General features: G+C 39.5%; 2 protein-coding genes across 7 annotated transcripts in view; one reads left to right on the forward strand and one right to left on the reverse strand.

Moving 5' to 3' along the window:
• The window catches only part of usp45 (ubiquitin specific peptidase 45), a 41,145-nt gene extending 17,624 nt beyond the window's left edge, over positions 1-23,521 (forward strand). For 2 of the 3 annotated variants that reach the window (XM_008431892.2, XM_008431891.2), the window contains exons 7-18: positions 1,852-1,947; positions 2,207-2,337; positions 11,150-11,237; positions 14,156-14,237; positions 14,552-14,643; positions 16,262-16,318; positions 16,443-16,574; positions 17,443-18,115; positions 19,037-19,134; positions 19,253-19,339; positions 20,028-20,172; positions 21,138-23,521. In XM_008431892.2, the coding sequence (XP_008430114.1) occupies positions 1,852-1,947; positions 2,207-2,337; positions 11,150-11,237; positions 14,156-14,237; positions 14,552-14,643; positions 16,262-16,318; positions 16,443-16,574; positions 17,443-18,115; positions 19,037-19,134; positions 19,253-19,339; positions 20,028-20,172; positions 21,138-21,268 (1,812 nt within the window). In that variant the 3' untranslated portion in view covers positions 21,269-23,521. The remainder of the gene's footprint in view (positions 1-1,851; positions 1,948-2,206; positions 2,338-11,149; positions 11,238-14,155; positions 14,238-14,551; positions 14,644-16,261; positions 16,319-16,442; positions 16,575-17,442; positions 18,116-19,036; positions 19,135-19,252; positions 19,340-20,027; positions 20,173-21,137) is intronic. The other variant, XM_008431893.2, reaches the window with a different exon arrangement.
• A 2,087-nt stretch (positions 23,522-25,608) lies between these two features.
• Positions 25,609-26,876, reverse strand: part of LOC103478232 (uncharacterized) — an 11,268-nt gene continuing 10,000 nt past the window's right edge. For 3 of the 4 annotated variants that reach the window (XM_008431884.2, XM_017309296.1, XM_017309297.1), the window contains one exon: positions 26,609-26,851. The gene's annotated coding sequence lies outside the window, so the exon portion shown is untranslated. Of the gene's footprint in view, positions 26,344-26,608; positions 26,852-26,876 lie in introns of those variants that run through there. The other variant, XM_017309298.1, reaches the window with a different exon arrangement.

Here is a 26,876-nt window from a genome sequence, read left to right on the forward strand (position 1 = left end):
TATATATATATTAAGTGACTTCTTCTTGAGCCAACTATTAATCGATTACCAAACTAGTTGACGATAATTTCAATAATCGATTAATCACGATTAATCCAATTAACTGTTTCAGCCCTTTGTTATTTTATGACAATAGCTGGTATAAATCTGAAGTAGAGCTGTGTAATAAAGTGCTGATCTCATCGCAAACAACCTGCTTACAAGTAATCATTTTATTTGCCGACCGTTTACCTAACGAATCACAAGGATTTCCATTCTGCCTCAGCGATAAATTCACGTCTCTGTAGGACGTGTAAACACTCATCTATTTATGAGGCTGGTCCGAAGCGACGCTGAATACAGTCGACGCTGAATACAGTCCCACAATAACAGAGTCCACCGGCCGCGATGCGCAGTGAAACACAGGGCAGCAGTGAAACACAGGGCAGCAGTGAAACACAGGGCAGCAGTGAAACACAGGGCAGCAGTTCACGCCGAGTTGGCTTGGAAACACCGACCTTGCGAGTGGTGCTCAGTCAGTGCAGAGCGCGTTGACAACACAGCCTCCTCAGCCAGCCCCTGGTCATGTCATGGTGACTGCAAACTGACATGCCTCTGCAACAATGAAGCTGTTTTTTTCAGCCATTTTGTTAATCACCCTCAGGGTCTCGGCGGTTGATTGCAATTCGAGCGAGCGCGCTTTGCATGCTTCTCCCTCTCTCTCTCTCTGTCTCTCTCTCCGCCTTGTTTGTATTGTCCCCTTGAAAATTGCAATCTTTTTCAGTGAAAACACATAATTGTCAGAGAATGAGCAGTGTCTGCATTCACAGTCCCAGCTTTATTGTGTGTTTTCCATAGCAACAGTGTTTATTGGCAGGATTTGACAAAACAAATAACCATTGAAAGGCAGAGGAGGAAAAAAAAAAGTGCCTCTATAACGTGAAGCGGCAGCCATTGTTTTCAGGCCAACTCCTCACCAAGGTTTCTTCTCTGTGGAGAAACACCGTGGATCATAAATAACTTTTTGAAAGCCTTTTTTTGAAAGCCTCTTTCAGAACAATAAACTCACCTGAATTTCCAAATGCTGCAAAAATGGACATAGCAATTGGCACAGGTGTTGCATACAGCATTTTAGGATCCCACAAGCAATCTTCGCTGTCATAAACCAGCAATACAACCCTCAGAGGTTTGTGACCAATTTACAACTTTACATTTTTGTGACTCTCTCACCAATTTTAGCAGATTAAATTTTTTTCTCAGGAAATACAATTAACTCTGTTGACAACATTTATTTGGTCCTTCCTGCTGTAAATAGAATCAGAGCCAACATCACATTTTGTATGTAAAATAAAGAATTCACTGATAAACAGTATTTTAGTGTTGATGAGAAACAAAATGATTATAGTTTTTTTTTTTTTAGCAATTGGGTTGTTGAGCATTGCTAACAGTAAGTATTCCTCGTATTTTCCCAAGTCAGCTCCCGGTCAGCTTGTTTCTTCAGAAATTAGACAAAACCTCATCTAAGTGAGCCATTAATTGATGCAAATCAATAGCATATTGTAAGAAATTTTGGAAACATTCCTCTGTCAAAATTAGTTTCATTTCAAATCGGTACTTCTGATTCTCTAAATATCTAACTTTGAGTTGTCTTCTGTCGGTAACGACTTCCACAATGAAGCGTGTTGCTGGTAGCTCTTAGGTGTTGTGCAGATCTTTCCGGCTGGCGGCCACCGGTCACGGCTCATGAAGTAAATAATTAATAGTTGGGTCTTAATACAGCTGAACATCTGTATGTATGATTGTATGGATTCAGTGGAATCCAGTTTTTCGATTAATTAAATCACCAAGGTGTTTTTCCTTTTGGTTTAACAGAACCTGTCGCAGACGCACATGCTCATCGACCTCATTCAGGAAGTGAAGGAGAAAGGATACAAGCTGAAGATCTGTCCGCCTGTCGAGACAAATCTGGTACAGTCTGCTGTCATGTCTCTGATGAGACAAATGTAAACTCCTACTAGTCTTTTCTAAATTTCTAATTCAAAATTTTCATGATTTTTATTTTTTCCCATAGAAATGATCATTGTTAGAAACATATCAAGGAAGCTTGAAAATGTGGCTAAAGTCATAAAAACAATGTGTTTTGCTTCTTAGAGCTCAATTAAGCTCAATTAAGATTTTTGATCTGATTATTTGACATTTTCCTTCCATCACTTCCTTACTCCTCCAGAGTCAGCTGACTGTGGTTCTGTCCAGCCCTGACCCGCTGACTGCAGCCATGATTCACTTCCTGCAGAGCATGAAGGAATCGGGGAAAGGCCCCGTCAACCCGAAGGTCCTCTTCAATCAGCTCTGCCAGAAGTACGGTCTAACCCTTTAAGTCAGCATCTAATGCCTCTCACTCCTGACCTCAACTGTCTTAACTCTCTTGACACATCTACTTTTTTTTGGTCAATACTGTAAAAAAATGAAACATTCAGAGCTTTGCAACACACGTGAGGCTTTCGAGATGCAACAACAAAAAAGTACATTATTTTTTTATTTAATAAGCCTGACCTGCTGGTTCCGATTTTGACTAATACAGATTTTTGATGCTGTCAGGTGTTAAAAGTTCTCACACTTTCAATGTCTCAATCTGATATTATGGGGGGGAATCAACAGTACCCGTAAAGAAACACAAACTAGTTTTAACTACACAAAGTAGTGTTCTTAAATGTCAATAAAAGGTCTAAATCATTGCTGGCCATACTACTATTAACTAAACTATACTACACTTTCACATTTTAAAAACAAAACTTGCACAACAGTTTAAGCTACAGATCTGTTTTGAGCCTCTTATCAGAACTAGACTGAGGTCAGTTGAGGACAAACTAACAAAACAACCAGTAGTATCTTGAGTTTTATTTATTTTTTCTTGTAGTGCAAAAAGAAAATACCCAAATGCAGCAGCTTTGTAGCTATTTAAATGTAAATAATCGGTTTCACATGTAAATATCTGGAAATTGATTGGCACACCTCTAGTTGTAATCATTTGGATCGTACTCTTTCCCTCTCAGCCATAGCAGCCTTTACTTCCACCTGCTTTCTTCCCATTTCAACAGGGCTGAACATTACTAACCAGGTAACTCCTGTTCTCAGCAGTGAACCATCATCACACTCTGCCCCTCATTAAATGATCAGCAGCTAACTTTGGCTAATCTCCAACACGCTGTGTGACCGGCAGACCCAAAGCCTTTGCTTCTGTGAGCTGAACAGCAATGTTCTCTTTCATGAACAGGTTCAGTGACTTCCTGTTGAGAGTACAGTGCACTACTGGTTGGGTCCAGCTTGCCTGTGTGTGTATGTGTATCTGTGTGTATGTGGCGGGTCTCGCACTGTTTGTCAGTGCAGGTGGGTAACCAGGACGTTTAATGCCGGATGAGCGAGTCCGTCTCTGGTGCGGCTTTGACGGTTATTCTGGTACCTCGCCGTCATCAGACGGTCCGCCGTGTGCTTCTGTGTTGCGAGCGTGGTCGGCCACCTCACCTGGCACCATCTCGGGCTGCAACACACATGCAGGCAATTGTGCATTCAAACATCACGCAATGCCCACACCTTTATGCACTCATTCGCTTAATTTCAGGTGGGGCTCATCTATTCCACTGGCATTCATTCGTGAAGAGAGAGATTTGGTTTCAAGCCTCAGCACCCATCACCCAGTTAGACGTCATGTTTGCTTTAAAGGGGCAGTATTATGTAAAATCAACTGTTTTGAGATTTACATCATGTTATAATGTTATTCCCTCGTCAAAAACAAACCTGGAGTGTTGCTCTAATGCGCTTATGCAGGTTTGAGAAACCCTGTAGTCTCCCGTGGCAACCATTCAGCTGTGCAAAACACCTAGTGCCGTTTTCAAGGCAGAACTGCAGTTTCCACGTTTCTGAGCTTCTACCTCACCTCTACTCCCCCACTCAGCTCCTTCAGACTAGCCAGCAGCAATTAGCAAACACCTGGTGGAATTGCACATCTGCTGAGCTCATTATGCCTTCTTCTTCTCAGTACAATAGTGGAAGAATGTCGTTAAAGGGTTAGTAGAGGAGCCATGTTGTGATGACTTCCTGAAGGCGGAGTTTCAGAAAGAGCAGGAGTTTCTTAAAGAGCCATCGACCCAATTTTAAGGTGCTAAATTACAAAAACAAATCTTCTTTAATTAATATTTGATATTCATAGCATTTTTCTAACAACTGAAGGTAACATAGTTACTTGATTGTGCTATAAATTGATACTATGTGCCTGGAAAACACATAATTCTTCCCCTTTATTTGAGACTGTAAAATAAGTGTTGTTTTCTTCCAAACAGAACATATAGAAAAAAAAACAAATTTACTATTCACTGAGAAATAGTTATTTTTCTCCTTGATGTGAAAATCGAAAAATAACAGATTAAAAACAGTTTCACCTGTACACTGGAGCTCTGTACATGTATCTAAACTGAGGCAATTTGGAAAATTCCTTAGTTTAATAAGTTTTCAGACAAATCACCATGAAAGAACCAGAAAACCTGCAAAGTCTTTATTTGTACTCTGCGATGCAGGTCTAGACATTGTGTGCCAGAAATTCAATTGAATTCCCCAATGTGACCTTGTTATTTAGCGGCGATACCTCCCAGTTTCAAACAGTGGCACCTATCGAGTCGCACTGTAAAAACAAATGTATATTAACCAAATCACTTAATTGGCTTCACACCTGTGAGCATATTTTTTGTTTTTGAAAATGTGTCTGTAAAATCCCATTTCAGATTACAAACATCTCCGTTTTCATTCTTTTAAGCAGAAATCCTTGAAGGTGTTTGCAAATTTTTGAAAGGAAAACTATTTTTTTTTTACTTTATGCTCCAGATAGAATAATTCCTCCTCCAAAATCCATCATAATCACTGCTGAATTTCTAATATTTGTAAGTGAGTGCTACAGGGAACACTTTTCACAAGGTAAGAAGATTCAGATTTATATACTTCCTAAGTAAGTAAGATACAACTAAATATTGCAATATGGAGAAGGTATGACATAAGTAACCACGGGGAACAAGCCCCACAATAATGTAGCCCACCATGTACAAAAAAAAACTAACATCGCTTTTAAGTCTGCTCTGGTGTAAGAGGAAACATCGTTTATGACATGTTGGTATTAAACCATGCGGCATGAATTCAGGAAGATTTGATCAAATCAACAAACATGTCAGGAGGGAAGGAGGTCTGTGTTTCTAAGCTAGCTACTTCCAGCTTTTGTAGATACTGCTTTCTAGCCCAAACTAGGCGAGCTACTTCCACAGACAAAACAAGTCGACTTGAACAAGTAGAAGCCATGGCTACACTAGCAAAATCAACTTGGGGGAAACTATCGCAGTTCAATAATCCGTGTCGCGTCCGACATCCATCATGGCTTCTCCACTTGATCAGGCGACGTAGATGCAAAGAATCAATAGCCGGCCAAGTTATGAGCTGTGCGGTTCCTCAAGTAAATAGCCTGACTGATTCACCTGCTAATATCAGCTTTTTGTGTGCTACTGTTACTCCTTCTCGTTTAAAATCATACTATTCCTTATTAATTCATGTGTTTTGATTCCTTGTGGTTTATTGCCATGGTTGGGTACACATTCATTCCTTTCTTAAGCCATTTTATTAAATTTTTTTTTATTATTATCAGCCTCCTTCACAGAGAGACTTGTCCGCATTCTTTCAGGTCTTGAGTTCTGTAATAAAAAGTTCAGGGTCAAGAACATATTTTTTCATAGCGTTGACCCCGTGTGACAGCAGCACTCTGTGAATACAACCATCCGGAGCCGCTGCCGCTGCAGGGTCTTCCCTTTCAAGGAGGCTGGGTTTGCCCTTGACCTGTGGGGGACTGACATCTCTTTTACCGCGTCTCTTTCAGCGTCTTTCTCGATGTGCGTAATGGCAAGCAGGTTAATAATGCTTTCTGGCTCCGAATCGAGGACTGTTTGAGTGTTTCATGTGCACCAGAGTTTGTGTGTGCGTGTGTGTTTTTGCGCATGGGTTCACTTGGATTTGACCTCGACCAGCTGAGTTCCCTACAGCTTTCTACCTCGTCCTTCTGCCAGAGCGCGGGGCTCCGGTCGTCGCCTGGACCGGCGCCAGGCTGTGTGTGGTCAGCACCACGCTGTATCTGGTGCCAGGGACGGTCCCAGCTTGTAACCAGCGTACTTCAAAGCTAGTCAGCAGCTAGATTGTAGCTAATGGTGAGACAGAGGACAAAAATAGGAGCTTGCCAAGGTTTCAAATATTGGGTTCCACCAATCTCGCAGTCCAAAGCAACATTTACATTTTTTTGTACTACTTTCAGTACATTTCTGTACCTTGATATACACTCCACGCGTCACCAATATGTTAGCTGAACAGAATTATCCACACAGATATCAATCTACACCTGCTTCTTTCAAGGGCTGATTCAATTTCAGGATAGCCACTGGACATGTTTTGTGTTGGCGTGCGCCCGCGTGTGTGCGTTGCGAGCGTGAAAAGTACGCAGGCTCCCTCCTCTCTTCTTCTATTGTGGATTAAAGTCTGCATACCCACATCATTCAAATATTTTTGAGGAATAAGCTTTGTGAGATGTCTTTCATCCCTGATAGAAATAGCAGAGGACAACAATGAATTCCATCATGCGAGTCTCACAAACGCCAGCGCACACATCCCGGGCCACATACTTTTAACGAAGCAGATATTCACACACACTATTCAATTAGAGAAGTGTTAGATTGCGCATATCTTCCCAACAGAATATGGACAATTTTGAGTGTTTTTAAATACATTTGTTCGTGTTAACCGTGAAATAAGACTGTGTTTTTTTGGGGGGTTTTGTCATGGTTGGTATTTTAAGCTATTCATGATGTAGCTAAAGAACCAAAAACTAATTGTAAAAAACACTTTTTAATATTATTTGAAAATGAATAAATATGTGTGGAACATTACATTGTGTTATTGCTTCGTATTAAAAATACATAATAGAGAAGCACCAATCAGAGGTTATGTGGGTTATTAACGACCACCAATTTTATAAAGCTCTGATAAGCCGATAACCAGTGTTGACCTATTCAGATTAAATTTTTTTAACAACTTTGTCTAACCACAAAATACATTACTGTTTTCTGTGAACTCAAATTTAACAATCATAAGGAATGCGTTTTTCATAGAGAAATTCTATTGGCATTTATCAAAAAGAAAAAGTAAGTCTACACGTGCAATAAAGTTTTCTAGGTTATGGGACAGATCAAATCAAAATTAAATTAATGTTTATTTGTAGAGTTAATTTCAATAACAGGGCATTTTAAATGCTTTACATCATAAAAACATAAAAAAACATAGAATCACTAAATGTGAAACCAGAAATGAACCGCTCTACAATGATTAAAACGCAAGAAGAAATGTATCAAACTTTATTTTCTCCTTTGTTTTTTTTTTTAAAATGTAGTTCATCATATCTAGAAAAATGTGATTTACTAGATATAACAGATGTTAAGTCGTTTATTCATTTATTATTACTATTCAGATGCAATCAATATTTATCTTAGGACCAGAGGTGACGTCACACTGTGTGAGAGAGCGGAGTCATTTTTCCTCTGATACTAAACAGGACTTCGCTAATCATTCAAAATAAAGACAAAATGACAACGCAGTTAGTATTTTAAAACTGTCTTTTTATAAATTGACATTTGGCACAGTTAGCAAGGTTAGCATTACCAGTAATTGGCATTGCTGTGTATTTTCTGTAGATCAAATTGGTCTTTACGTTAGCTGATTTTAAAAAGACTTCCTGTAGTTCTATGATAGAATTGAACTTTTCAAAAGGATAAAAACGAACAAATTTGGAATAATACGGTCAGCTTCCTGTTATTTGCTTTTATCAAGTGCTATCCTAACGGAATATCTCACATGCCTCTATAGAAAATTGAGTCTTCTTTCCTGAAGCGCCTAAAACTTTTTTTGCTTCCCTCGACTTCCTTTATGCTCAGTTAATGTCATGCCAAAAATAACTGCGTTTTCTCCTCAAGTAACAAACTGCACACCGGAGAGATTTGTTGTGAGACTTGTTGTCTAGGTGTGGTACATTCACTGATGTGTGGAGGGAAAAAAGTCGGATTCTTGTTGCTTGCGTAAAAACCGGACAAATTCCATCACCAACCCCTTTCTGAGCATTTCTACTGCAAAACAGTTTTCACTAATTTACATTAATTGATATGTGTAATTCAAGATTTAAGTAATAAAATAGTGTTTTAGGTTTCAGAGTGGCACTGAATACCAACAAATTTTTATGCTACATAGATTTTTCAGCACATTTTGAGCTTACAGTTTCAATTCATCCCATTCCGATGTATTTCTGTATAATATGGCTATTTGTGGCCAGAGGATTACTGTATTGTGTGAAGTGTGTGCCTCTGTTTTGCTCATACATGTATCATGTATGTGTTCTGACTGGGTGAATGGATGGGGAGGGGAAGCTTGTGTGGCCTTGTGTCTGGTACTAACTCATCCGGCTATTAATTGTGTTAGCACCGCAGCTGTTTGCATTGGCCAGATTGAGAGCAGCGCTACAGGGCCCTTCTGCTTCCCTCCACTGGGATGAGCTTCCAGACCTCCTCATTCCCACTGATCCCAACAATGCTTTTCATTTCCAGTCCCATCTCCTTCGTTTTTTATTTTGTGTATTTATTTATTTTTTTATCTCCACTTTTCTATTCGTGTTCGAATGTGCGCTATATTTCAGTTTTCTTCAGGCCAAGCCATTACTTCTTATGTTTCTTTTGTTTTCTAATTTGGAATAGCTAAATGTATGTCGTCAGCTGGTTAACATCTTCATCTGTTGGGGCAAACTTAATGTTCATGCACACCCAAAAGCTGTCTACATGTTAAATTCTGAAGGTCCCCCTAATCTTCTCCAGGCTTATTATCAACAATGGGTCAGTTTTCTGCAATTTGTTATAAATTTGTAAATTTTGTGAGCTCAGAAACATTTTGAAATCTTCTCAAGAGTTCATACATTTTACCAGGCAATGAAATAAATTGTTCTATTTCACCAAAACACCTAAAAACAATGTAGCGCTGTTCAACCATTTCTCTTCTGATTCAGATTATTAATGGCTGATATTTATATTTTGACACTTTAGTCTAATGATTTCTTTTTTATGTTGCTATAATTCTATTTTTAATACATAAAAAAACATAATAAAGTTGAACCCCAGTAATGCTAGCGCAGTTAGGCATCCAAACATCCTTGGCATTGTTTGATGGCATCTCTAATAAAAAAATACTCCTCCTATTCAGCGAGCTGGCCCGACCAACCTGTCTTTAGTTATGTGGCAGGCTCGGTCCAACAGGTTGCCATGGCTCCAGTCTCGGCTGCCCTTCTGCCCCTGGCATCTGTCCGCACATCTGCTTCACCGTGGACAGCCAGGGAGGAACCCAAGGAGAGCCTCCCCTCTAATTCCTTTAGCATTAATAACCCTGTTGGAGGTTGACTTTAGCTTTGTTGAAGAAATGTGAAAGAAATGCCTTACTATATTATTGCCGTCTTCAAGCCAAGACTTCTGTGGTTTAGTAAATTCTAGTATTTTTGTTATTATTGTAAGTGGGTTATTAAACCCCTTAACTGTCAGCCCGAAAACACTTGCATGCGAGCCAATGAATCCATGAGGACACCGGCGTCCTATCGACAGTTAAGTGGTTTGAATTCACAAAATTAAATGTGTTATTAAATGTATGGTAGAAAATCTGTAAAACCCCAGTAATTATGTTAATTGCAGTAAAGGAGATGATCTGGTCTAATTTGGGGAACAATTGGAAAGACCTCAACAGCGTCCTTCGAGAAGCAATTGTTGCTGCCAGTCAATCTCAGAAGGGTAATATGGCCATTTTCAAGCAACTTGCATTTTATTCCACAGTGAGAATCATTATTAAATTAGAAGATGTTAAACTAGAAAATCTTGATAGTAAATGCACCAACCAATCTCAGATAAATTATAAAACAACCTCTCATCTCAACATCTCATACTCTAATAACCTTTTTGTATATTAAATGTTAAAGCTCTTCTCTGCGCCAAAGTGTTGCTTCTTTGGGAGAGTTTCCAGGAGAATAACAGCTTAGTATTAAAAAAAAAAAATACGATGCTAAATGGTTATAGAAAAGCTCAAATCTCATGTAACACTTGAAGTATTTGCATATTCTTTTCTGAAAACTTTGTATTACATCCTGTTTCTATTCTGATCATTGTTTTGATTCCTGTTATGAAATATGACAAATTATACAAAAACAACTCTAAATGACTTATTGCAGGTAGATATTAAGTACTAGATTAACAAAATAACATTTCCTTAAAGTAGACCGTGAAGAAAGAATAGAGAACCACTGGAAACCGCAGGTTGTCGAGGCATGCATGAAATGTTCCCCTGACATTCATAAAATGTCCTGCATCAGAAAGAGTTGCATTTTGCACCTGGAGAAAATACAAATGTAAAAAAAAAAACGGCAGACGGCAAAAAGAGCAGCACCAGTTTCCTTTCTAAATATCGTCTGGAGTCTGGTTTGTGTTTTTGGTCATTTTGGAGCCAAATAAGCATGAAATGATAATGTTCAATTACATAAAGCTGCAGAACTATTTAATTACATAGAGCTATAGAAAGAGAAGTGCAGCTTCTTTTTGCCTTGGCTGCATAAACATGTTCAATATTTGCACTTTTATGTTCAGATCTGTGCCAGTTGGTTCTGTACGGAACAATGCTGCCGTCATCGAAGTTTATTTGCCTGATAGTCTGTCATGTCTTCTCCTAACACACATTCATTGTGTGAGTAATCTGAGCTGCTTCCAGCCAGGATATCATCCAGCACTGAGAAGGTGTGAAAAGGTCTTCACTAAACCCAATTGTAGGTTCATCTTTTGTTCATGTTTCTTTTGTTTCTCAGCTCATTGTGTGAGTTAGTTCTTTCTGACTTCATTGGGTGTTTGTTTTGTTGTCTGCCAATATGTTTGTTTTGTAAAATGTTGAAGATTCACTAACAACACTGTCTGTTCACTGTACTGTTTTTATTTTATTTTATTTAGTCTCTTTTCCAGACTTTCTGTTTCTCTGTTGTTCTTATTATTATTATTTCACTTGGTTTCATAGTTTTGTTCTGTTGCAGAGCTCCACGCTTCAAGGGCTACCAACAACAAGACAGCCAGGAACTTCTGCACTACTTACTGGACTCCATAAGAGTAGAAGAAACTAAAGTAAGTTTACAATTTGTGAATTCAGAATCCATTTTACAAGGAACCTTTTGCTAAGTTCACTCAAGGTTTGGTAAGGTCTTAGGATGGCAACTATCAGTTATTTTTGATGATTAATAGAATAAAAAATTGTCTTGTTCTGCAGATTTTTTAGTTTAACCTTACAATAGTAGAAATTCATTAAAAATCACAATAACACATTAATAAGAAAATGAACATTTTCATGGTGTAGTGCCTAAAATGCAACTGCACCATTCCTTCATTGGATGCTTAATATTTTGCAGCAAAGGGCGCATCTGCACCCAAAATAATTACTTCTGACATCAACGTGAAAAGCTCAGCCCTTTTTGCTTGACTTAACATCAGCAGTGTAGGGTTGATCTATTCATTATTTTTGGATTAACCAATTAATAATTGGTTAACAAAAGATGCTTAATAAGAGTAGCTCTTTCAGCAAATGGCCTTCTTTTTGCCTGTATGCGCCAGTTAACGATTAATTGATTACTAAATTAGTGACAATTATTTCAAGAATTTATTAATCTGATTAATTGATTCTCTCTTATTTACTCACTTACTTTTAGATAAATTCACGTACCTGAAAGTAAGGCATTAATAATCGTCCCGCGGTATTAGCGTGATGCCCAGGAGGAGCTTGGTAAATGTCACAGTCAGACAGAGGGGATTCAGGGGCTGGTGTCCCGTCAGTTCCCGAAACCACACAAAAAAGCTTGTAAAATACATGTTGGGTCATTGCAAACCTGCCAGACTTTGCACATTGTAAGAAGCCTGCAGGTTACGCTGTGACCCCTGTCTCTTAAGATCTTTGTCTCGTAAGATCACAGGAGGGTTAAAATACCTTAAATTCATTAGAATAAATGTAAGTTGGCCTTAAACACGCTAATGAGAGGTCTTAAATTTTGTGGTGGCAGGATTATTTTGTATTTTTCTCATGGGACTTCTCCGTCCGACAAATGTTTGAGTCGTATGCAGACATTTTCATTATGTTTGTCTCGAGGCAAACATAACTCGAGGTGGTTGAGGCTATTGCTAACCAACTGCTAACATACCTTTGATAGTTTGCTAGCTAGCTTTTTGCATCCATGATGGGTAAGTATAAATTTAAAGCCAGTTGGCAGGATGGTATTTGTCTTTGCCATTGACTGACTTCTGTTGCCAACCCATCTGATGCAACATTCATTCTGTGCAAAAAAAAGCTTGATACTACCGTTACATAAAACATACTATTTTCTTTGGTACATTTCTGTCATGATACAAGTCTTACATTTCATTCATAATGGTTTTTAAAAACCTCAAATTTGAGTTGATGAAGCCTGCAGAAATCCTGGTGGGTTTTTTTCTTGGCAAACATGGCGGTCCCCCACCTTCCCTCAACCCCTCCACAGGGCAATTAGGAGACCCCACAGCATCTCTTTGGAAGGGGCCCACCAGTGCCTACGTGAACCAAGGAGGAGAAGTTAGCGGGTGTATTTAGTAGTCAGCCTCAGGCCCAGGAGGAGCCACAGGCTGGGCTCCCTCTGCTTCCATTCAAACTTGTGAACGCCATCAGTTGTGCCACTTAGGGGGCTTGCAAGTGGCACTACCGGCATCATTGTGTGATCTTGGGAAACCCACAGCTGCTGAATGAGCTCCAGGGCCGTTCCATTGTGCTCGAGGGTCACCCAGAGCCCCCTCCAGCACACACACAGACACACACACACTCATACACAATCACCGCCAATCCAATCAAGGAAGCAGAAAAGGAGGGTGTGGGGGGGGCACCTCTATTCATCCACTCAGAAACTCATTTTTACAGCAAAGATACAGTGGCATTGTAAACCCCAAATTGTGAAATATTTTTAATTGAACGCACACATTATCCCAGTTTCCTTTCTAATGACCGAGTGGACAATAGAAGGCAATCAAAGTGGCTTTGGTCGCTTTTGCGTGCCAACAGCAAATTTTAACCACAGTTTGAAATGAATCCGTCTTAATAATCGAAGAAAGAATTAAATAGAACCGCAACTCAAATGACGGACCGACCCGTGCTTTCCTTGGCCTGGGTCAGGAAGACACCGGTGCTTTTCCCACTAGGAGGTCACAAAGCTTCAAGTAGCCCCAAGTGTTTGTGTTGATCGCCCATTAGGATCAGCGATCTGAATATGCTAATTTGGGCCCAAGCAATTATCGGCAATTAACTGAGATGGGGAGTATATCTCTCGTCCGGCGCTTCTTCACCTCCATCTTCGCGTTTGCTTCCATGTACCAGTCCGACGGCCCCCATCCCTCCCCTCCTATCGTCTCTGGGACAGTTCACTCTTATGTTTGGGAGGGAAAGGAATCACAGGGAAGGGGGTTACTGGTAATTAATTAGTAGGCGAGCCACAGCCTGGTTTGACTTTGGTGGGATTAGCGGGGGCTTTTTGACCTAAATAGCCAGTTTGGTGCGTGGGTCCCGGGACAATGGGGGGTCGGTGGGGCTGATTGGTCATGACTCAGACATAGACCACGGCCAATTATCTATTGATTGGTGCTTTATAGTGGCTGTACCTCTTCATAGCTCTCTCACCAACACACTCACTGACCATGTCACCTTCAATGAAGAGGGTCCTACCTAAAACCTACACACACATGCACGCACACATACATACACAGTTCATTATGAGATTTACATGGTAACAGTTCTAGACAAGCACAATAATTATTTTACACTAATGATGCCTATAATGGGTATACCTGTCAAACTCAGCTGCAGGCTAGATTCTGATATCTCACTCATTTATAATAATAATAAATGCTTTAACCCCAACTACCCACATATCATCATGGATGAAAAAGGATGTTTACTTTTACACTTTGTTTATATTTCTGAACAGCATTTTAAAGTTTTACTGTCACTGTTTTTTTTTTTTTTTTGCTTGCAGAGAGTGAAAGCGGCCATTTTAAAGGCATTCAACAATCCAACAGAGAAGACGGCAGATGAGGAGACCAAACGCCAAGTCAAAGGTTGAACAAACTGCACTAAAAAGATGTCCAAGACCAATAGTTCCACCTGGTGGTGGTAAATGAAAATGCAGCCACAAGTCAAGTCAGAAGACGTAAAAAAAAAAAAAGATGCTCAAATACTGTTTCACTGGGGTTTTTTTTTGTCTCTTTCTGATGTTTTTGTCACCCATCTTACTTTTGTAAATTGTCCCTTTCTTTTTTTTAAGCAGGTTTCAATTATTATGTGTCTGAACACTGATCTACGCTAAGCTGAAGCATTTTATTATAAATACAAACGCTGGGAAACATAACTAAAACATTTGCTTTTTCATCAGCATATGGAAAAGAAGGTGTGAAGATGACCTTTGTTGACCGGATCTTCGTAGGCGAGCTCACCAACACCATAATGTGTGAAGAGTGCGAGCATGTAAGTGCATGTGGCAGGGGAGAAAAAAAAAAGAGAATAAATGGCCGATGAAGCAGCATAGTTTCACGTGTTGAGCTGGATTCAGCCACCATGTAGGACAGAAGCAGCTATTTAATTTGTCATGAACTTCTTCCTCCTCTTTATTGTTTAGTGTTAAGTGGTTGCTAAGGACGGCTATTAGATTTCCAGCTGCAAAGGCATTCCTCGTTCGCCTCATTTGTGGTGGATATTTGTTGGGTTTTTTTGACCCCAAGTCAAGAGAGCTTAAAAAAACAAAACAACCAAAAAAGAAAGTAATCATCTTCTTTTCATGGTGTGGTAGCCATTAAGTGTTTCTAAGTTAGTTATGTACGGAACAAATGTTGATATAATAGAATAAAAAGTCAGAGGGAAAAAAAAACAGGAGGTGTTGATGGGGGGGGGAAGGAAGAAACAAAAACCACTTCAAGGACCAGCTCCAACACCAACTGTTTACGGCAGGCTCTTACTGTAAGAGCTGTGGCTGTTTAAGAAAACGAATGCCACCATGAAAAATAAAAGAGGATGCCTGCAGGAAGAGAGCGCCAGGTGTGCAGCTGGAAAGAGAGAGAGAGAGAAAAAAAGCAAGAGAAGCTGCAGCTTCTTCACTTAAATGGGCGCAAAGTCTGCAGCTGAAGTTTGAGCCCATGTGGAGCTACACTCATGTGGAAAAATGACAGCCTGTGTGTTTTTCTAAAATATTTGAACATGCCATATTTTCTGGACTATAAGTCACTCTTTTTGTCATTTAGCTGCTACTGTGACTTGTATATGTTTTTTTCTTTTTCCTCTGTTTCTTGTCACATTTCTTGATTAATGTGACTCTTATTCCAGAGCAATTTATAATCTGGAAAATATGGTACTCATATTTAAAAACATTATAAAGCCTATCAAAAAAATTTGGTAAAAGAGGGAGAAATAAATTAAGAGACATCTACATGTATTTGTACTTGAAATGGATAAAATCAGACATTTAAATAAAGCATATTACATTATATATAAATCATTACAGCAGCACTACTCAGCAGTTTGAAGGTTCTTTTTTTTTTACCTATTTGAACCATGGATATGTTACAATGATCAATAAAAAGAGCACAATAACCTTTAAAAAAAAATCAAATCATCAATTCCACCGTACAGAAACTGGTGGAGAAGTGGAGGATATTTCCAAACAGCCAGAGATCCTAGTTCCTGTTAATATGAAAGTGGCCACCATTTTTGAAGCTGTCCAGAGAGAGACTGCATAACTTGTATGTTTGTAATAAAACCACAAAAGCCAGGATAAAGCTTAGAGACCGACAAAACCCAGATCTTCTAGATGATGCTCTTTCAACATATGTCTCTAAAAATAAATAACCTCGTTCCATCTGTGAAGCACGGCGGTGGACGTGTCATGGTTTGAGGTGATTTGTCCGTCTCACCATTATAAAACCCACATTGACCATGTATCAGAGGAATGTGAGCTCATCTGTTAAGCTTAACGTTTTTCTTATCTTTTTTTATTATTATTTTGTGGACATTTTCTGAATCAAGAACTTGATAAACATGCAGACATGCTTTCATGTTCACGTATTGAGCTTTTGTGCCATTTCTTTTCCAGATCTCAACAGTAAAGGAAGCCTTCATAGACATCTCTCTGCCAATCATAGAGGAGAGGGTGAGTCGTTTTGATTCATGTTCAACACCAGTGGGATTGAAAGTCGCTCTTATACTTGCTTTTAATATAATATTGACCGTTTTTCCTAATTTATTTTTTGTTTGCCCTTCCCCTGTCTCCTCAGATATCAAAACCGTCCAACCCGGGTCGCCTGGGGAAGGGCAGCCGGGAGCAGGACAGCCATACAGCCCACAGTGAGCAGGTTCTTTCAGCAGCGCACTCTGTCAACAAGAACTCCAGGAAGCCCAGCGGACCGGTGAGGCCGCCGACGCAACCTGCTTCCTGTTGTCCTCCAGTCAGGGCATCAAATTTAGTCCTTTTTAAATGTATTGCCTCCAACACTAAGTCACAATTATTGACTATCTTTTTATAGTTTAGATTCCCATGTTGTTTTTAACAAACTGGCTTTGCGGTCTATTAAAATTTGGTTGCTTAAAACGGTAAGCTTTTTCTAAACTGCATAGAAAAGTGTGGAGTTTGAGTTAATAATTATTTCCTTGTACATAAATAATTTTGTGCAAGGACACTCATGGTGAAAAAATACTATTATTTCCAAATATTTCTATCTACCCGGCCACCCATTCTTTTCTTTGTTTCCTTCTTTTCTTTCGATATTTCTTTCTTAATTAATTAATTTACTTACTTTAATTACTTACTGTCGTAGTATAATTACTTACTTATTTTGCTTATTTAATTACTTACTTTACTTATTTACTCAACTTAGTAGCTTAGCTTGCTTAGTCCAGGATTGAGATTGCTATAATCTATAAAGTATAAAATGTACATATCAAAATTGTCCACAAGTAATTAAAGCTAAGAGCTAATTACTTTCACCTTTGGAAAAATAACAATATTTTTATTCGCCCTGCATCTTTTTTTTTTACAAAAACAAATGTCCTGAGAATCACATCATGTTTCAGAAACATTTATAATTGTGATTAGCATACATTTCTATGATTTTGTTGTTGTTAAAGTATCTATGAATGAAGCTCACAATCCTGCGATATTGCTGTTTCAGAAGCTCAGCACTAGAATTGAAGGATTAACTGTCTCAGCTGCTCATTTTTAGAAAATGGCCAAATTTGTGAAAGGACCTGACTCACATTTTGTTACTTCTCTTCCAGAAGCAATTCAACAGACGACCGTCCAGCTCCGTGGAGGAGAAGGGAGCGGCCTGCTGTGCCGAGCGGGCCGAGGAGGAGGCGATCGCCGGCGGCTCGGCGCGCGGCGTCTCTGTGTGCAAGATGGCGGCGGCGGGCAGCCTGTCCGACGGCAGCGAGAGAGATTCTGGAGCCCAGGACAGCAGCAACGACGCCGACAGCGAGGCGTCCGAGAGCGAGTGGGCACCACGAGGCGGCTCCTCCGGTCACGGCCACGCCTCCACCCCGTCGTCCACCTCCACCCTCACCCCGTCCCCCACGCCTGCCTCCTCCTCCTCCCCCGCATTGTCGTCAGCTTCCGCTAAGCAGGGCGGCGCCGTGGAGCAGCTGGTCACCGCGGTTTCTAAAGTCAACCTGGGCTTCTCTTCTGCGGGGGACACGCCCGCGTCGGGTCACTGTCCCCCTGAGGAGCAGGGCGACGGCCAGAGCCGAGACCAGCTCCACCACTACCACCACCACCACCAGGGGGCGTTCCAGGCCCTGTCCCACAGTTACACTCCTACCTCCAAAGAATGCTCCATCCAGTCCTGCCTGCACCAGTTCACGTCGGTGGAGCTGCTGATGGGCAACAACAAGCTGCTCTGTGAGAACTGCACCGAGCGCAGGCAGAAGCAGCTGCGCAAGAGCGGCGCTGCAGGTGAGACCCAACGCCCGGCACGCCCGAGTAGCTCCGTGTTCATAGCTCTGCAAAAACAAAAAAATCTTATCAGGTATTTTTGGACTAGTTTATAGTACAAACATCTTAGTTTTGTCTCTAGAAACTAGACCCAAATTCATTGATAAAATTGAGTGTTTTTGCAATAGGTCACTCCTCTTTCTTCACTTATCTGGCGAATATGTGGAAGAATGTCTCCTGTGGCTAAAAAAATATATAAACACATGATTTTTAGCAATAAAACCAGTCGAAGTTACACTTTATAACTATAACATACTTTAAAGGAGTTCTGCCAATGTAGATTTCCTCTGTTGTTGGTGTTGAACGCTGAAAAAATACGAAATCTCACCGAGTACTTTTGGTCTAGTTTCTAGAGAGAATATTTTAATACACGTGAAATGAGGCCAAATTAACTCAAAAGTAGTTTTTCAGCAAGATACAGGAGCTTGTTTTATGTCAATAATTCCTTAATATTGATGAAAAAATTCTAGTTCCATTGGCAAATTATTTTACATATAACAAGACATTTGTCCCATGTCTTTAAAAAAATCTGCCAGTTGAACAAGTATTTTTTCATCAACATTAAGGAATTATTTACTCAAAATAAGCTCTCAAATCTTGCTGAAAAGTTACTTATGAGTTAGTTTTGTCTCATTTCACGTGTACTGGGATATTTGCACTATAAAGTCAGTAAGATTTTTTGTTTTTGCAGTGAAGTAAGAGTAGATCTGTGATATTGTCAGTAGGATGGTTAATCTGGTGGTCTGCAGCCCTGAACTGTGATTCTTTTACAGAGATTACACTCTGAAACAGGATTATTATCACTGCAGTGTCAGATGAAGATTTCAACCTCCACGTTTTACACTTAACTTCAGGCTCTTCTAACACATAATATTTCCACAGATAAGAAGATGGAGAAGATTTACACCAGTGCCAGGAAACAGATGCTAATATCCTTGCTGCCTCCTGTCATCACGCTGCATCTGAAACGCTTCCACCAGGTAGGACGCCTCCTGCTCATCTACGGCCGTTAGTGCTGAAATGTGGTATATATATATCTTAATTCTGTGTGTGTGTGTGTGTGCGTGCGTGTGTGTGTGTGCGTGCGTGCGTGTAAAGGCAGGGATGAACCTCAGGAAGGTGAACCGTCATGTCGACTTTCCTCTCATCCTGGATCTGGCTCCCTTCTGCTCTGCGTCCTGCAAGGTAGCATCATATTTCCATATCTCAAAAATTCACTTATTACTCATCTTTAATTGGTGAAACATCAATTATTTTGTATTTGTTTGAATCTACCAAGGAAATCTTTATTTCAAATAAGTCAAACTCACTTTAGATGTATTTAGTCACCAAAAGACAAACTAGTAAATTAGCAAAAAAAACATGACCGGCTGTGAAAGCCACTCTAAAAAAATGTAATAAATAAAAAATTATGAGAATAATGAGAATAAAGTCAAAATATTCCGACTTTATTCATGAAATATTATGACTTTATTCTCATGATTTTATAACTTTATTAATTGTATGATTTCTCATGATTTTTTAATTTTTTTATGGAATGGCCTTAACACTCTATCTTAGTAATGTCAGTGTGAATTTGTTGGTGACATCAAAATCACTCACTGTATGGTGTCTTTATTTTTATGTAAAATTCCTGGTTAGGTTACAACCATATAAACATTCCTTTAATAAATTAACACAACATCATTCCAGTCTCTAGCGCCACAAAAATCTGTCATTTTATTGCCAATTTCCCTGTGGCGTCTTTGTACAACGATAATAAACTAAGACTTGAGTCTACATCCGTAAGTCTAATGTCTTTGCTCAGACTTCATTTCAGACTTTTGCTCAGTTTTTGTGTCTTTCTTTCTTTCTGTCCCTGCGTGGTTTCCAGAACCTGGCTGCCGGTGAGCGCGTCCTCTACAGCCTGTACGGGATCGTGGAACACAGCGGCTCGATGCGGGGCGGCCACTACACTGCCTACGTCAAAGTGCGAACCCCGCAGAGGAGAACGGAGCAGCGCCACAAGAACCTGTCAGGTCAGGGGTCAGCTTCTTTACAATCTGGCATTGTTTTGTGGAAACCTAGTGAAAGTGGCATCTTTTTTAATTTATTTTTGTCCCTTTTCACTCAAAGAAAACTGCACGTATTGGGAAAGGTCACGGAAACCCGAAGGAAGCAGGCGTCCTTAGAATAACGTGATGTCTTCTTTGTTCAACTATAAGAGCTGCTAATAAAAGCTCATCTGTCACAGTTTGTTCTTCTCTCCGCTCCAGCTGCTTTCCTTTGAATTTTAAAACGACGAAGTCAGTGCGAGCGCCACGTTCTGAAGTGCCAGGAAAACTGGCATTTAAATTGTGCCTCGTGTGCCAGGTCAAACCATCGAAGGCTGGAGACTCAAACAGAGCCGAGGTGGCATCCACAAACTTTAAAACAATGCTCAAGGCCACCGATGAATGACTAATATTTACACTGTGTCTCTTTTTTTGGGTAAAACCAAAAGGTTGCCTTCAAGTAGTTCATTTCAAAGGAGATTTAACAAACGGGATTGCTTCACTTTGTATGGAAGGATGTGTTTGAAAGACCTTTGCTCCTCTGTTCTTTTTAGTTCCATCCCATTACCAGGTTTTTGAGTGTGATTCTGTAAATAATGACACTTTTAATGCAAAGTTGCTCTAAAAGTTGCATTAAAAGTCCATTAAAAGTGCCAACTTTGCATGATTTTGTAAATAATGACAATTTAATGCAAAGTTGGCATTTTTATTGGACTTTCAATGCCACTTTTAGAGCAACTTTGCATTAAAAGTGTCATTATTTACCGAATGACACTTCATGATAACTGTCATAAACATTCATAAAGACTCCTACCATGACATAACAGATGTTATGTCATGTTTTTGCCAGTGTCATGTCAGTCTTATGCACACCCCTTCAAATAAAGTGTTACCAAAGTCATTATGTAAACTCCAGATGTCAACGATGCCGACGCTTTCCATGTTTCCAGGTGCAAAGGAGGCCGGCGGCAGCTCCCAGGGCCAGTGGGTGTACGTCAGCGACACCACCGTTCAGACTGTACCCGAGTCCAGAGTACTCGGCTCTCAGGCATACCTGCTCTTCTACGAGGAAATGCTGTGATCCTCCGCATCGCTCTACTTCTTTTGATCTATTTTTGGTATTAAAAAAAAAAAAACTCAATACAGCTCCTCATGCAGTTCGAATACAGGAAGACAAGAAAAAAAAAAAAAAAGGGAAGCATTAGTCTCGTTAAACGGACATTTTCAAACACAGAAAGGATATGCAAGGAAAAAGAGAAAAAGTAAATGTCGACATCATCTGGATTTTACCTAGAATTTCATTTCAGAACCTGAATTCAAACCCCCGTCTTCTGAGAGCGAGCTTAGGAGAAAGACTTTGGAGCTGGTTAGTATTTCTAATTAATCTCAGTCTGAGTACCTTGCTGAAGGTATAAAACGCATGATGGAGTTTGCTACCATAAGGAACTAGCAACTAGCAGAATCAATGCATGCCTAACCGCAGTCTGCACTGACTTGTTGATGTCGATACATTGTGTGTCAGAATGAAAGAGCGAAAGACAAATGAATGTAGCTGAAAGGTGCTATGTCTATCAGTTTGGGTGGTTACAGTAAATATATCAGTATATTTCGTCTATGTTGTCTCCATGTTTATGCTAGTCTGAATTACATGATAATGTTGCCAAGTTGCTCTTCCAAGTTCTGTTCGTCTGCAGCTCCTTTAACGCTTGTATCCCATCATGCACTTGCGAGAGGAGAATCGCCGACTGTTTTTGTGGCGCTGTGGTCTGGTATGGGATTAGCTGCTGCTGCGCTATAAATTTCAAGGTCACTGGGTTATTATGGCATTTATTCAAGAGTTATTGTAAGAAGAACACAGGGTCCAATTTTGTTTGTCGTTCAGTAATGCTGGCAAAATGGCAAAAAAAATGTCATTTTTGTTAAGCTAATAGTCTTCAGTTTATGTTTTGAAAAATTCAAAATGAATAAATCAGCAATTTTACCTCATATTTATTTTAAAATATGATTTATGTTGATTAGAGGTATGTGTGTGGCTGTTTGTCCCGCCTTGCGAAGAAAAACCTCACATTGAGTCATTATGTGTTTCATCAGCAGGGAAACAAATAAGACTGGGAAAAAAAAGAAATAAAAACGTTAAGTCTGCTTCCTTCTGAAACAACTTCTGTACTGAAGGCTGTTTTTAATTAGTGCAACCTGGTAACACTCCGGTGTGGGGCTATTGCGTGTCACCATCTGATTACTGATTGGTCGAGTCTGAAGTCTGACGACTCCTCTCATTTCTTGATATCTTTTTACATCTATTTTTTTTCCTTTCTGCTGTACAGCAAAGACAAGACAATTCATTAGGAGACAGAAACATATCAAGTAAATGTAACAAGTTCTTGCGTTGGCAATATTGAGAACCCGCAAATATTGCTAAAATCTAATATTTTCATTAATAGCTTTGCCCGTTTACCACTACAAGCAGCTGTCGGCGAATACTGATGGAAACTGCTACACATAGCACCTTTTAAGAGCAGTTACTCTGTAAGCCTATTTGCTTTTTATTTTATTGGAATGTACAAATATCAGACTTTCTGTGATCGAGTTTGCCAAAGACAGGTTTTGCGAAACAGGCGAGTCGTACTTTATTTATGCATACTATTGTGAGGTCACCAGTTCAGCAGCATCGCTCAAGCAAACATGAACGGCGTTCGTGAAATCAACAGTACCTCATCTGCCTTCATCGGGTGTGGATCCTGCTGTAAACTAAAAGCACGCAAGGATATAAATGATGTGTTTTACAGAGCAACAGATGTAATCTTCCTCCATGGCGTCACGGGGATGAGAGCAAAATTAAACATTCTTCATATCAATTTAAAGAAATCCGTGAAGGCTGGTTTGGGGAAAAATGAATGTACTGTCTAATTTTGGCATCAGGATTTTTTTTTTCTTCTCGCTTTGCTCGCCAATCATTTGCCACAAATGTACAAAGAGCGATCAGACTATCGGGTCACAACCTCGAGTTTAAAAAACAAAAAGAAAAAAGGATGAATTCAGTGCCTCTGCCTTCATATTAACAAACTTGTGTGTGATGATAAAATATTTGCAGAGTTTAATTTAAACAGGGACGTATGTGTTTTATGTACAGTATAAAGATTTCTGTCGGCAGAAACAGTACAAAGTATGTGTATTTGTATAAAAGAGAGTTAAAAACTCATGGTGCTTTGGGTGTGAAAGATTTACCCCCCTGGAATTGAAAGTGAGAAAAATTGAAATTCTGTAACGCTTCAATAAACGTTTTGGAATGAGTAATAAAACACATTGTATCGAAATAAATATGATTTATGAACTGTACAGTCTGCAGGACTCCTTTATTTTTCACATTCCATCTTTTTGTGGAACAGTGCTAGCTAAAGAGAGATCAAAACAGATTTTATGTTTCCTACTTTGAAACTGTTGTCATACCGTTTTTGTTTTTTTTTTCTGTCCGGGCTGTCAGTGCACATCCCGCCGAGCCTCATCCCGCCCATCGTGGCCTGTTCCCGGCCATGACGGGTGCAAAGCAGCACTGCTTCGGAACATGTCGCGAGCTGGTGAAGAGGAGGTGGGTGTGGAATCATGAAAAGGGCAACGTCGAAAAGCATCGCCCCGCGTGTCCTCTTGACTCCTCGCGCGCGGTGACGTGCTTGTCACACAACTGGAACATTGGGACCGGTTGTCACGCGGCCACCAACGAAAACGGCAAATCCCTCCTGAAATGTGTTTCTGTCTATTTTTTTATTTATTTTTTAAAGGGGGCAGGAGGGCGTGTAGCTGGAGGAGATGCTGCTGAGGCGTTTGACGTGATTTAATCTCACTTAATGAAATGTGCCTTCTTCTCTCCCGCCTCTGCCCACCCCCCAACATTTTGTGAGACACTGGGATGAAAGTAATAAGGTGCTGCTGGAGTGCTGCCTTACCAGCAGTGGAGGTTAAAATTGTCTTCTTCACCATGCAATCTTCGGTCACTGTCGGCCTCACCTCGGCAGACGCAGGCGCCCAGCACTCAACACATTTTCTCATGCTAACGTCGACAGCTTGGACTGCACGTGCCTGGGGCTTTGTTCTTCTCCGGGTGCCGTTCACCACGAACACAGCTCAAGATAGCATCGGACAACACCTGCAAAAATCCTTTATCAAAGGTTGGCAAGTGATTCTTTTAAGACTGCTGAATAATATTTGCGTGATACATTTAGTGTAGATTAAAGTTACAATATGTAACTTTTGTATAAAGAAAAATAAATATAGGTAATTTTCATATTTTCTTGACTTGTTCAATCTGTCACCGTGTTGTGACAGTATGGTATGAGGCAGATATGTGAAAGGATCTATCTTATGACCTGTAGAGGGAGGGCAGAGGGCAGAGCCTCTTTTTTTCTTGTGTAGCGTTCTGAATGGCGGCCCTGTGGTGCACGTCATCAACTTTTCTAATTTAAGGACTGGAACTATGATATGTTGATTGTGTTTAGAAATCTGAATTGCTCTGGTTCTCCTGTTGCTTAAGCAAATCTATTTAGCTTTTTGTTTCAAGAAAAAAATGCCAATGACAGCGAAAGGTCTGACTAGGACCCACAATACTAATCCAGTCAATATGTCAGATATCACAAACATGACTCTAGCAATACATTTTTATTACAGGCTAAATGTGTCTTGGGCATTTTAATTCTTGATATTTTTTGTTCAATAGCTCTCTTTTTTTTTTTTTTGTAAATTTGATTCTTGGTCTTTTATTTTTGGCCAGTGTTCACTAATTTAGGATAATTTGTCCATTATCCTAAAGGTCTTTTCACACCCATATTTCCCATGTGTTTGTCCTTTATCTCTTTTCATTCACCTCTCCATGCCCTTTTGATCCCTTCCAGGAAAAGTCTGTATAGTTCAGTTTAATCTGTTCCTTTAGACTCCGTGGTACCAGTAGGAGCGTGAGAAGAGATTATATATTTGATGTGGGCTGTAAATACTGAGGCTATTTTTAAAACATAAATGATCAAACTTACATGTCTTGTTTGTTTTTATATGACTTAACCTCATATATACTGCTAAAAAAAAATAAAGGGAACACTTAAACAACACAATATAACTCCAAGTAAATCAAACTTCTGTGAAATCAAACTGTCCACTTAGGAAGCAACACTGATTGACCAGACAAGGGTCCCCGTTGTCAATCAGTGTTGCTTCCTAAGTGGACAGTTTAATTTCACAGAAGTTTGATTTACTTGGAGTTATATTGTGTTGTTTAAGTGTTCCCTTTATTTTTTTGAGCAGTGTAGTTTGTTTGTACCAGGCTTCACACCAATGAGTTGAAATAGCATTAAAAATAAATCAAATGATTGTTCTACTGCTCTAAAGCAGATTTAACATAAATGATCCAAATCTGATATCTGAATAAAACCAAAGCAGTGACAGGCAAAAAAAGCTTTTATTGCATTTGCTTACAACTTAACGTTATTTAACTCAATGATCATCTTAATTAGTTGTTATGCTTTCATAAATCAAGTGAAAGTTGCATACAAGTATAAAACAGAATACAATAAGCCCAAAAATTCACCATTACATCATAATACATAGAAAACACCTGACACTGCAAAATATATTAAATTTTTTAAAATATCTTCCTCATGCTTTCACAAATCAAGTTACACACAAGTATAAAACAGAATACAATAAGCCCAAAAATACATGTATCATTACATCATAATACATAGAAATAACCTGACACTGTGAAATATGTTACATTTTTTAATCTCTTCCTCCAGCTTCTTGTCTTGTAAATAAACACCGTGATTTTCACACTGTTGTGAGACTTTTCTTTAGCATTGATGTCTGTTAAATATAAACTTAATCTTTAAGTGTATACATTTGTTCAGTTTTTACTCTTCAGAAACCAACAAAATGTGTGTTTTTGCACTGAGCCACAATACTCTATTGTAATGACATCTATTGTAATCATCTGTTGGTGCAGCAGCATCAGAGCCAGGAACCTCAAAAGGCTCAACAATCTGATAAAGAAGGCTGGATTTGTTCTGGTTCCGCTCTGGAGACGACTGTGGAACCTCTGGAGATGATGATGCCAAGAAGGATTCTTTATAAGAGTCAAGAAAGCTATGGACAACTCTGATCATCCTCTTCATGAGTCTGTATGGGGAAAACAGATCGTCAGTCAGAAGCTTCTTCAGATTTGCTGTGATACAGACTGCTACAAAAGATCTTTCCTGCCAACAGCAATCAGCCATCTGCAATAACTCCTTGAAGAATCTGAATTAATGAGCTACAACTACAATTAATTTCCCTTTGGGATCAATAAAGTCAAAGCATGTTTGGGTAATTCTTGCACACTACTCAAAGTTTGATAAGAAAAAATATTGAACAATTGGAAGTTATGGTGGAAAATTTTTTTGTGGTTTCAATGAAATGAAACGAAAAATGTAAAAAGATCTTTAAGTTTAGCTTTTTCTGGGCCGTTTCACCTGTTTGCAGCTCGTTTTCCTGTTTGCTGCACGTTTACAGTTTTAGGCCAGTTTCTGATCAAGTTATTATCTCCTCAACCTTCACCATAACCCGTTACAACCAGTAGATCAGCAGATAGACGAAGTGACCTGCTTTAATTGTTGGTCAACTCATGCTTGGTTTGTTATTGAAGGACCTACTTCACATGGTCTCTGTCTCTT

Source organism: Poecilia reticulata, linkage group LG16, assembly GCF_000633615.1.
Source record: "Poecilia reticulata strain Guanapo linkage group LG16, Guppy_female_1.0+MT, whole genome shotgun sequence".
NCBI lineage: Eukaryota > Metazoa > Chordata > Actinopteri > Cyprinodontiformes > Poeciliidae > Poecilia > Poecilia reticulata.